A 12,559-nucleotide genomic window follows, 5' to 3' on the forward strand; every position below is an offset into this window, starting at 1 on the left:
TTTTTAACACCATGTGCATGCACATCAGTTTCTCTTTATAACTTGAAATGCGGCACATCTTTTGCAAGCTTCATGGAATTCACACTGACTGCATGAAGATGATCACGGAAAACACACAGAAGAAGAGTGAAAATGAAATTTCACAATGTTAAATCAAAGGTCTTGTTATGATAGTTGAGGCAGACACAGTGTAGACATTTAAAATAGAAAAAAAGCAGGACTTAAACCCAGGAGACCAGGGTTTAAGTCCCCTGTGTGGCCAAAACTCAAAATTCAAGCCAAACCATTTTCCTCAGCCTAACCAAAACTCACAATATGTGAAATGTTTGTCAGCAAAGATCTGTGCTGACAGCAGCAGACATGTTCAGCACAATGAAAAGAGGCTCTGTAAGCAAAGTAAGCACAAGAATAGGAACACAACATTCTATGAATGTATAAACTGGTTGATGGTTCTTAAGAATATAAAATAAAAATAAAAAAAGTAATTAATAAAATGCTAGTTTGGGCAACACTCAGAGAGTCATATAAAACAACAGTCAGCACACATCAGATGCATCATACAGACAGCAGATGAAGGCCATGAGGCAGGGAATGTGATCAACCTGCTGCTTGTCTTAGAGTGGACAATGTTAAGAGCTGTGGTCTAGCCTGATGAGCTGCTGTGGGTTTGTTAAGGGTTGGCAAGTATACACTGAGACAGTAGACTGATACACACTGTGTGTGTTGATCTTTCGGACCTTTGAATGATTAATCATGTTCATATTTAGTAGGGGTGGGAGAAATAATCCATTCTTAGATGCATCGTGATGCAGACATGGATGATTCTGAATTGATTTACAAAAGATAAAAATCAATTTTCTAAATGTTAATTGACAACGTAATGTTGATGGAACGCAAGAGGCTGAACTCATAATTGTGTGCAACACCTGGACAGTCGATGGAGTGCACATAACAAAAAACATGACATGGCTGAGTGCAACATTCAACCGGCAGCCTCTGCTTTAACAGCAAGCGTGTGGAAGCATTTTGGCTTCTATGAAGTTAAAGGGTAAAAGGACCTGGATTACAGCCACACCATATGCAAGTTGTGTCTAACTAAACTAAAATATTTTGGAAACACGACAAACGTGAGAAGCCACATTAAATGTTTCCACCCAGAGGAGGAAGAAAAACAGTTGGTTGTAGCTGCTTCCAACCAGAGGACCATCGAGCAATGTCAAATTTTCCGCCCAACTCGGAAAGAGCGAAGCGAATTGCAAACTCTATTGCAACTTTGATTACCAAGACTTGCATCTGTATTCAGTCATGCTTTGTTGTGCACCGCTTGCATTTAAACATGTGCAAAAAGTTGTTGCACAATGTGTTGAAATGCAAATAGTATAAAGTAACATAGCATTGGGACATGCTGCCTGTTACCTATAACAAGAGGATTTTGTGATAGGAGTCTTATTCTTATCTTCGACTGAGACCACCTTCTTCTTTAATGACACATAGTGAAGAATAATTAATCTGTTTATTTTTTTTATCATTAATGACCAAAAGTAGCCATGTTTTAGTATGAGAGATGATACATATGTCCATAATGTGTTGAAGTGCAAGCTGCATTGATTATTGCATGAAAGCTTTTTCTATTTCTATATAGGATACAGTGTACTGTCAGGGATATGCTCATTGCCTGTAACAGGAGGATTCTTCAGGGAAAACAAGGTGAGTAAAGGGTCATTCCACTGATTTTGTATCGCTCCTTCATTAATCTGATTTAAAAAACAACGTGCAAAGCATCTTGACTTTTACTCCCTGGTGTAGGCCAAGCTTAAATACTGGATAATGCATTTCCCCTGGTGCAATAAAGAGCAGCATAAGAAGTAGTCTTCTTTTGACAGACTGTAGAAGTAGTAGAAATCCTAACCTCTTCTCCCCTTCCACAGTGGACCTTATTTGTGGCCAATGGAATGAGCCAAACACATTTATGATCCTGTTTGACTTCTGTTTGTCTTGAATCATTTTTCCAATTCAAAAAAGTGTCAGTTTGCTGTAATCAACGTAAAATCTGGCTGCCAACTGGGCTCATAAAAGGTTGTAAAAAAGATGAAAATCACAATAAATCTTCTCATATTGACAACTGCGCTTATGTTAAAAGGAGAGTTGGTCAGTTCTATGAGCTGCTAATATACAGGAGCAGCTCTACAATGTTTAAGTGGCGGCTTTTGGTGAGCGTTCAACGTGCCGACGTCGCTGACGAGATTGTTGGCTATGTAGTCTTTATAATGACACTTGATATTTTCACAGTCTGATATTTCAGACAGTTGATGACAAACTGAGACTTCACATCATGTGTAATTCATGACAGTTCAAAAGGGATTTCTCCCTGTTATTTTTTGGTAAAGATAGATCTCTGAGGGGAAATCATAGCAGCAGGTCCATTCAGTACAAATACAATAAAAATATAAGGGCAAATATAGAGGCACTAAGAAACAACAAAGTACTATACAATATGCATCAAAAACAATAGAATAGAACATTCCTAACAATAGATTATATACAATAAAATCCTTAGGTAATTATGAAATAAAATACAAAAAAATATTGAGGTAAATAAAATTGAAGTGAAACCTAGCACAAAAAATAAGAACATTTGTGTGTGGTAGGTTATTTCTTTGTTGTAACAATGCTTATTGGCAATAAATCTTTTACCATTGGAAAGCCTGTTTATTTCCATTCTAAATGGTGCAACATTTGTAAGGAACATGCATTTGTAGGATGAAGGTGGGTTGCGCCCATGAAAAACTCTTGTTTGGTGGATTGGATGGTTGAAGTCAAGACAAACTGGCAATTTAACAATTTATTAATGTGACAAATAGGAGCCTCAGTAGCATGCGGAAGAACCATACACAGCCACAACAGCCTGGCACCTCCTCCTCATGCTGGTCACCAGCCTGGTCACACACTGCTGTAAGATGGTATCCCATTCTTCACCCAGCATTTGTTGGGTTGGGGTTGAGGTTAGGACTGTTGGCAGTGGGATTATGGGATTGCCACTGGTTGCAGAATCTCACCTCAGAATCGTTCTGAATTGAGATTGCCTCCAATGATGACAAACCTCATTTTTCCAGGGAGGGAGATGCTGAACCACACCATTTGCTTCCACCAAAAGATGGTTCTCCATAAGTGAAGCAATCAGCATAGTGTTCTCTACGTCTTCTCCACCCTTTGACCCCAAGATCCAACTACCATAGGCATAAGATGGACTCAGGGCTGAACATAACATTCCTCCATATATTCAGGTTCCAGCACAAATGGGCCGGACAGTGAGTCTCAGTCATGGTAGACCTCCTGGCAGCCCTATGATACTAGTGACTGGCTGCGTACAGTCTGTTCCACATTGTCTGGGCATAAAGTCATCGGCCGTATTGTCCTGTAAACCTGGCCTACCTACGGTTCCTCAGTGCTGACAGGGTGAGGAAACGGTCTTCTTGGGGTGTCATATTCTTGGGACGCTTCACGGCCAGTCTCTGACAACTCCATTATATGGAACTTGGCCGTCAGTTAGGAGATGGTACTAGGGCTTGCTCCAAATAACATGGTTTTGCAGAACAACAGCTTGAAGTTCCCCCATCGCATGGACTCTATCCAGACCAGTCAAACGTGGCATGCCAATTCTTGGAGCAGATATCAACTGACCCCTGTAGCAGGGCTCATGCTCACAGGTGCCAATCAAGCACCTGATTATCAGCACCTTGGAGTACGAGAAGCTCAACAGAAGTGTCACTGAGAATAAGCGGTTAGGCATTGGCAAAGAAGATCTGACAAAGTTTTCATGTGCGCAACCCACATACTCAGCTCTGCTGCTCATCCCACAAATGCATGTTCCTTACAATTGTGGCACCATTTAAAAGGAAAACAGGCTTTCCCACAGGATAAGATTTATTGCCAAGAAACATTGTTACAATAAAGAAATAATCTACCAAACACAAATATCTTAATGTCTTCAATTTTTGTGCTTAGTTTATATATTTCTCAAGGGGCACACCTTGCCACCATACCTTTTTTTTTAATTAGATAATCCCAGCCGAGTAAATGCGCATGTTTGGCGGGGGGGTGTCTTTCCGTCCACCCGTCAAAAGCCCTCAACTGAGTGTCTCTCCTGCTGGAATTTTCCATAGAGAGAGTGAAAGGCAGGGCATACACACAATGCCTCACAGCTGACTGGGTTTAAATAGACAACTGTGAGACCTGGGACAGCGTCTCCAGCGCCTCCCACACACACACCCCCACACTACGTCACCCTTCTCACCCCGCTGCCCAGCATTTCTGCAAAGCTTCAAGGGCCATTGTGCCCAACACTGCTGCCTCTGCGGACTTACTGGCGCCCAACCAAATAAGGCCGATACCCTGTTTGGTGCGTGTGGCGTGTGTAATATTTGCTTTCACAGCAACTCACGCTCACACGTCAAGTGAAAGAGACTACATAAACACAACTGGAGCTGAAGGGTTAACTGCTTGATCTCTCTCCTGTCAGACTGCGTCTCCAGATGTGAGGACCTGGCCAGTGTCACCAGTTCACATGAATGGGAATCAATTCTGGCCTCTTTCCTCCCTGCATGTTGACTCAGTATTATTTATACCCCGCAAATGCTTTCCTGACTGCACTTGGCATGAGGCCCAATCTATTCATATTTAAGGTATTTACACAAGAGGGAGGGCCAAGCATAACATTTAATGCAAAATACACCTTGGGGCATACACAATGTCATGCTAATTTATTTTTGCTTCAGTTCATGTGCTTACATTTCTGATGTGAAGGAGAAAACCATATCAGGGTGAATGGCACTGCAGCTTTATCTAATATAATTATTGTTTCTACAGTCATGCCTTTCCCCTGATGTTTCTTTGATCTGCTGAAGGAGAAATTCATCTCCTCCACATGGGAGGTCAAAGGTCAGGAGCTGTCAGCAGAGAATTGAACCTACGCCCTCTACTTAAAGGATTATTACACAAATTGGGCTTCCACTGAAAACTGTTCATGGTTTCAAAAATGAAACAACTGGTTGTAGGAGATCAACACACCACACACATTTTCAATCACATCCTTGACACATCTTGAGAATGTAAGATTTTATTTCTCATGCTGGGCATCATGTGTACTACTTCCTTCAGGCGGAGTTGTTTTCAACACTGTTCAAAACCTAGAGATATTCACACATTGTGTTTACTTAACACAACTGTGGGTTTTATTTGGTTGCCTGTCACTTGAACTTCCAGGATAGAGTCAGAAAGTGTTGTGACATGTTTCTTTGATATGAGAATGCCTAAATGAATTTCTACTCAACAATACAAGTCTCTCAAAGAAATCCTCTCTTATGACCTGTGGAAGAAGTTCTACTGGTCAGTCAGTGGGAGATGTCTCTGACCTCAAAGGTCAACTCATTATCTTTATCAAGTTGATGATTCAGATGATGATAACAATGTAACTATTACATTTTTGGATCATAGTTATTTATGTCTAAGTTCAGCACCAGCACTAATACTACATATGAAGAGAAAAACATCACATTATGTTAAGTTCACTCCCTCCTTCTTTCAGAGCTGCCTCCTCATTAAATGACCAATAAAGAAAAAAAAGAGTCTGAACGATCACTCTGCCCATCACAATATGTGCTTCTGTTCTAATGCCTCCAACAAACTCTTCAGTGAATATTAGGACTCTGTGTGAAGTTTACCCACACTAGAAAGCAGTTTTTTTTTTGCAGGGCCAGTTTGTTCCACTGCACCTGGTTTCCCCCACAGCCGTATAGTAACATTATAATTCAGACAGATGAGTGACAGCTTTTTGGCTGGAAGCTGATCAGCTGGAGGAGGTACAGTGGGGCTCAATGGTCCTTAATGGGTCAACTCAAAATCAACAAAAAAAGCATTGGAAAAACAATGTACCTGTTACCCAGAGTGAACAAAGCCAAAAACTCATACTCTCTGATATTGTCACTTAAACCTGTAAATAATGAGAAAGCTTGAGGATTCAGAGAGTTAAGTATTTGTTATTCTAAGAAAAGCGAGGCTGTCTGTGCCACGTCATAGCTAGAATAAAGGTTTCTAGGGGGCAGTGCAAGGACATCAAAACCACCAAACTCGATCAATTGAACCTAAAGTGGGCACACCATCAGAAGATCAACACATCAAGCTTAGTACTCTGGTTTGATCTTTGTGAAGAAGGATTCATATGCAGCAGGATAATGAGCCCAAACACATCAAAGCTTTGCAAGAACAACTTAAAGGCCAGAGAAGACCATGGAGTCATGACTGTCCCCTGACCGCAACCCAATTCAACATTTATAGGGGCAGTTGAAAATTGAGAAAGCCACTCTGTGACATCACAAGGCACTTGGTGGAACACTGTCAGATCTTACTGGGATGACATGACTCAGCAGATGTTCCACTAACTTGTGGAGTCCATGCAGCTCAGCCCACCAGATCTTTCACATAAGGCTTCACTATGCACACATTTCTATTAGTCAGTTAGACCTGGTCAAATGCTGCAGGGAATATTTTTCACACCCATGCATTGAATTTGTGTACAATATGTGGAAGAAACTACATAGCTATACAGAAGAATCCACAAATGTGGATACCACTGTGGGATAACGCACCGATTATAACCCCGCCAGAGGGCATCATTCATATGGGGTAACATGGAACTAAACTACTATAAAACTAGCTGAGATTTATAATAGCAAAATATCACTCATTTAAAAGCAAAAGAATATCTGTAAAGATGTAAAAAATAAACTCTGCACATATAATATATAATAGACTGCCGAACACAATAAGTGGATTTCTGTAGCTTCTGAGGCCTAAAATTTGATTATTGCGTAAATGGAAAGAGCAGTGCTCCACATATGTACATGAATATATGCTGTATAGAGAGGTACAACACAATACAAGGCATCTGTCTTGGCGACAGTGACCTGAAGACTACAGATGGAATAGTTACCATATGAAAGTTATTTTTCTTCTGAAGCTGCAGTATGTAGGAATTGGTCACCTGTTAGATTCACACTCAAAACGAACAGGAAGCAACATGTCACCAAAGAAATCGCTTACTGCTGCCAACTGTAGCGGCTCTTAGCTAGTTAGCTCAGTTAGCTGTGCAGTAAGAAGTTTGGACCTGGAGAGCGTTACCCCTAAATCCCACCAGATCCCTCCATCTCTGCTGTGCCACAGCAGTGAGGCTGATAGGTTTCAGTCTAGTCTATGTGTGAACCTCTGCTGGCTCCACAGTGCTGCGTAACTTATCCACTACAGCTCCGTCATTCAGCAGAAACAGAAGCCTTGTGTATCTGCTGCAAAAGGTTCCGGACCGCCGGAGCTGCACGGTGCAGCAATTCAGATGAATTCAGGAAGTCACGCACAAAATCAACAGCATAACATCCGGTTAATTTTCAGAATAAAACACTCCATGTTGACGCCAGCACAAAAACCTAAAAAAGACAAAGACAAATACAAAGCTCTTCTTCTAATAATTAAGTTGGAGACACTTGTTGTTGTTGTGTTTATAACACATCCCCATAACTGTGGTCGCACACGATTCTGTAATTTATTTTATTTTTTTTGCTGCACGCAAAACGGTGCCGTCGGGTTGCCGTGCGGAGCAAAACCGTACCAGAGCCGCTCTGCAGCGCACGTGCATCCAGTGGAATCCCAGGGTGAGTATTTACAACACTAGCACAGGAGCTTTGTACTGGGTCAGCCCAGGGATAGCATGCTGACTTCAACAGGCGTCTCCGCAGTACAGTTCACAGACATAGCGTCAAAACGCCTATTTATTCACATGATGTCGACCACATTTTAACATCTCTTCGAACATTTCAACTAAAATTTGAACATGTTGCCCTTTTAATAAAACACACAGTTAAACTGAACTATCTCCACACATTTTATCTTCTTTTCTGATTTAATCATTTTAATTTATTCATCACTTATTTTTAAGACTTGTTGCTTCTGCGTCTGTTTTTCCCTGTTTGTCTCTTTTTGTGCGTTCATTTAAAAAAAAAAAAAAAGTCTCTGTGAGCACACAGACACGTCCAGAGGGCAGAGACCTCACAGTGCTGACCTGGCATGTTCATGACATATGGAAGTGTTTAAAATGACTGTGATCCTTTGAAATCCTCTCCTCTTTTTCAACGTGACGGTAGAACACAGTGGTGCGTGATGTGAGCGGAGCGCAGCGCTGCCGGAGGGCCCGGCGCTCTGCAGCACTCACAGGACAACTTGTTGATGTCTTGAGAGAGCAGCTCGGCTCCAGCTCCTCTACTCTATCTGGCTCCTCTCCACCGCACTCATCCAGCAGAGCATGATGGGACGGATTCTCCAAGACGATCACAAAAAAAACAAAACAACAACAACACGTGACCACATACAAACGCCGTTTTGGGGGCTCTCGGGCTTTAAACTTCAAACTCCAGCACAACTGCTGCGGGCACATAGGACTGGCGCGCGCGCGCGCGCGCACACACACACACACACACACACACACACACACACACACACACACACACACTTACTCTCTGACGGGTAGAAGGGCTGCATATCGATCTTGTGCACCTCTTTGGCGTAATACTCCTCCTCGCTCCGCTGCCGCTCGCACGTCGCCGCCCGCTCGTTTGCCTTCTCCTGCAGCAGGTCCCGGGTGCTGTTGTAAATGGCAACAATGTCCCGGGACACGTCCTCGGGCTCGGGGAAGTCCTCCGGGGGGCTGGTGAGCTTCAGTTTACTCAGGATCTGTCCTCGGATGGCCTCTATGCGCTTCTTCATGAACTGATCCATGTCCAGCGTGCTGCATGTGGACAAACTGAGCGCCACGGTGGCTAAATCCAACGTGAGGAGTAGACTGACGATACACAGGTTCATCTTCTGCTCCAGCGTCTACAAATCTCAAATAATAATAATAATAATAATAATAATAATAATAATAATAATAATAATAATAATAATAATATAGATTCAGGAAAAAAAGGCGGTTTAAATATCGCCAGGCAGACGCATTTCTTGGACAAGAATCAAAGTCGAGAGTATTTACGCATACGAGCCAGGTGGCCCCGAACAGTTATTTCAAGATCGTACGGTTCAACTTCCCCGCTGTCAGTAAAGTGTTCCTGAAAATCCATTCAACTGTCGTGAAACAAAAGAGAGCCGTTATTCGATGGGAAGGGATCGCGCGGATCTACTGCCGGCTGACAGTGAGCGCACAGAGAGTGCGTAAAGGTGCGGCTGAGTGTTGCCAGAGGTGGCCCTTCGGAGATCAGACGCATCTGAAATACATGGCTGAGTTTTTAAAAAAAAAAAAAAAAAAAAAGGGTTCTAAGGAGCGGAGGGGCTGCAGTCAGCGGGACGATCAGCCGTGTAGCCTGCGGGACTGAGCACACCTCCACCGCATCAGAGCGCTCGGCTCGCTGCTCTCCAGCCGCACCTCAGACCGGCCCCAAAGTTTCTAGGAGTCAAACTTCAGCGCGTCGATATTCATTGCTTTCTTATCCTCCAGACAGATTAAAAAAAAAAAAACTTATTTGAAAAAAAATAAATAAATAACAAAAATCAAACCCGGTACTGGCGTCCAAGGTGCGGATACGTTTGCGAAGTTGAGTCTGACGCCTTCAAGCGAAATCAGAAATCTGTCCAAAGTCGTGATTTCTCGATGAGACGTCTTCCTTCAAAGTAGCCCGGTAGGACAATAAAGAGCGGAGTTGGCCTTCGGTGCGACTGCAGGTCACTTTCACACGTCTTCCCTCACCCCATCTAGTTGGGGGAATGGCTCGTCTTTTACGCGTGCCAAGCTGACAGCAGCGGCCGCGAGATTTAGAAGGGACTAAAGTTACAGCGCGCTCCCCCCTCCGCCGCGTCAAACCGAGGTTGTGGTCATCAGTGTCGGAGAAGGGGACCCCTTCAATTTGAAGTTACTTGACGATTTATTGTGAATAGGAGTGCTCACTGTGCCCATTGGGACAGCGATGCAACGGCTAATGGCCCATTGGCTCATAATGCGTCGTGACGCAGGGTCCTAAAGCCTGTCAGAGTCAGGCAGCAGAAATCTTTTCTCTCTACACTTGAAACTGTTTCAGCTTCTCCTCATATGAACAGTTCATGTTTAACTCTTCCTGGTATTTTGTTATCTACTCTTGACTTGAATTAGTAAACTTTCCCATTCAAGCGTCCTGCCACCTGAGGGAATGTAGAGAAAAAGATGGGAGGCACTGTGAGAACCATGTCTGATTATAACAAGAGATGTCGTTTTCCTGGAGATGAGAATGTGACAGACGGGGTGGAACCAGCAACAGTGTTAAGTAGAATACATGTAATCAAACAATAAGAAAATGGATTTATGAAAACGTTTTTCATGATTCTCGATCAAAAATCAAACCTTACATGAAATGAACACATGAGTTTTTCAAGTCATCATGTCTCAAGTCAAGTCAAATTGCAAGTTGTAAGAACAGTGACTGGAGTCCACCTCACTGGTTGGATTATGATGGGTGGGGGCTGAGGGTGCTGCTGAGGGTGTCTCAGCCATTCATCTGTCAGCTGATTGGACTGTGTCAGATGATACTGGACGAGGCCGACTGCACCATGTGCTGCTCCGAACTGAAGCTCCCCTTTGTGCGCTCCCATACACTGTGAGCCTGCTGTGTGGCAGCTTGATTTACGTTCATACCCCTCAGAAAATTCCACTTTGTTTCATTATTTGCCAAGGCCCAGTGCTGGCCCTCCGAACCCGGCCATCCATCAGGCCCGACAGCCGTTCTCTAACTCTCCGCATCCAGAGGCTGCTGTGAAGCAGATGGTGTCATTAAATCAGCACCCACACTGACAGGCGGGGTGAGGTGTGTGTGTGTTTGAGGCCCAGTGTCCAGTCCAACACCTGCTCAACACAAGGAAAACTGCTGGAGCTGCAGACAGGAGGAACACAAAGGACTGGCATCTTATGTTGTCAGCAGAGTCAGCAAATACACTTAGATATGGCACTGCGCTATTTGTACTTTTTTTTTAAACTCAGGTACATCTATTACCAGAAAATTACTTTTCATACTTGAGTACGTTTGTGTCAGATATGAGATGTTGAGAATGCTCCCGGTTGCAGTGAAGACGTGAGGATGCTCCCTCAGCTCCCAGAATAAACTGCTGAAGTTACCGACCTCACTCCCTCCGCCAAGCCCATGTAACGGCCAAGAGCTTTTTGTGAAGCAACACACATCAGGGACAGGTCTACAGCCATCTGTAATCCATAAGAGAAGATAAATGAGCAAGGAAAAGCAAACCAGGTTAATGAGAGGTCACTTGCTGACAGAGCTAATACACAAGCCATGAAGACTGGAAGGAAGGCTATCCTCTGAAAACTGACGAAATGAAGGATGAGTTATTTGCTAAAATTGTCGACAAGGCCAAGAGTCAAAATGCTTTGATTGACCACAGGCACCGATTCTAAAAATGCTCCTAATGATTTACTTAGTTTCATGTAGCAAAAGACATTGTAGCACCAAGAATGAAGTGATCTGCACAGTTAAAATATTAAAGTTGATACTTAAGCAGGTCCTAAACGGTCATCTCTCTGTCTGAACAGGAAATCCCAGCCGGTGGAGATGACTTGGACTGCAGCTACATTTCCCAGCCTGAAAAAAATGTTCCAGAATTCCCCTCCAGACAAGGTTCATGTGACACATTTGGTTTTTATCATCATTATGATTGGGCTTAATGAACAGAAAAATAAGCACTCAGCAACTTGATCATTTAATGTCATTATAAGATAAATATGCCTTGTTATTATGGTATAAAAATAAATGCTAAAAAAAAACACAAATGATTTTGTGAGAGCGAGACTGACAGCTGGCATCAAGGAGGCAAAGAGGAGACATCGGCAGAGACTGGAGAGAGACTTCAACACCAATAGCAGTAAAATATATATGGCAGGTGATACAAAATGTCATAGGCTACAAAAGCAGGAGCACCTCCATCATATGTGAGGTCCCACTGCTGGATGAGCTGAACACATTCCATCTCTCCAACAAAGACTCAGCTGTGAAGTCTGCTCTGCCTCCAGGCCACCGGCCACTGTCAGTAACCACAGTGGACGTGAGAAAACTTGCTATCTGAACTTACTACTGACATTTTCAACACGTCACTCTCCCAGGAGACTGTTCCCTCCTTCCTCGAAACAGCCATCATCGTCCCCTTACCTGAAAGTCTGCTGTGTCGAGTCTTATATCTACGACATAGCTACTGCTCTTCACCCAGTCTTCACACACCGGATTTTAGATAGAAGGAGGCAAAGACATACACCCCTGTGTACATCAGAGGAGCTGGGGAGGAGCAGGTGAACAGTTACAGGTTCCTTTGAATTACCATCACTCAGAACTTATCTTGGTCATGACACATGACCACGCTGGTCAAGAAAACACAGTTTCTGCAAGAACTGAAGCCTTTTCCAAGGCAGGCTAACAGATGGTCCTTCAGCATCCTGACTGGAAACATCACAAACACTGGTTCTTCATGGTTCATCACAGCCCAGGACAGG

The 12,559-nt window shown here is 43.3% G+C and overlaps 1 protein-coding gene across 1 annotated transcript in view; it reads right to left on the bottom strand.

The window, feature by feature from the left end:
- Positions 1-9,990, bottom strand: part of tgfb2 (transforming growth factor, beta 2) — a 58,502-nt gene extending 48,512 nt beyond the window's left edge. The window contains exon 1 of the mRNA XM_037075739.1: positions 8,559-9,990. Coding sequence (XP_036931634.1) covers positions 8,559-8,904 — 346 coding nt within the window. The 5' untranslated portion in view covers positions 8,905-9,990. The remainder of the gene's footprint in view (positions 1-8,558) is intronic.
- Positions 9,991-12,559: the final 2,569 nt, after the last annotated feature.

The sequence above is a fragment of the Acanthopagrus latus genome, chromosome 17 (assembly GCF_904848185.1).
Source record: "Acanthopagrus latus isolate v.2019 chromosome 17, fAcaLat1.1, whole genome shotgun sequence".
Lineage (NCBI taxonomy): Eukaryota > Metazoa > Chordata > Actinopteri > Spariformes > Sparidae > Acanthopagrus > Acanthopagrus latus.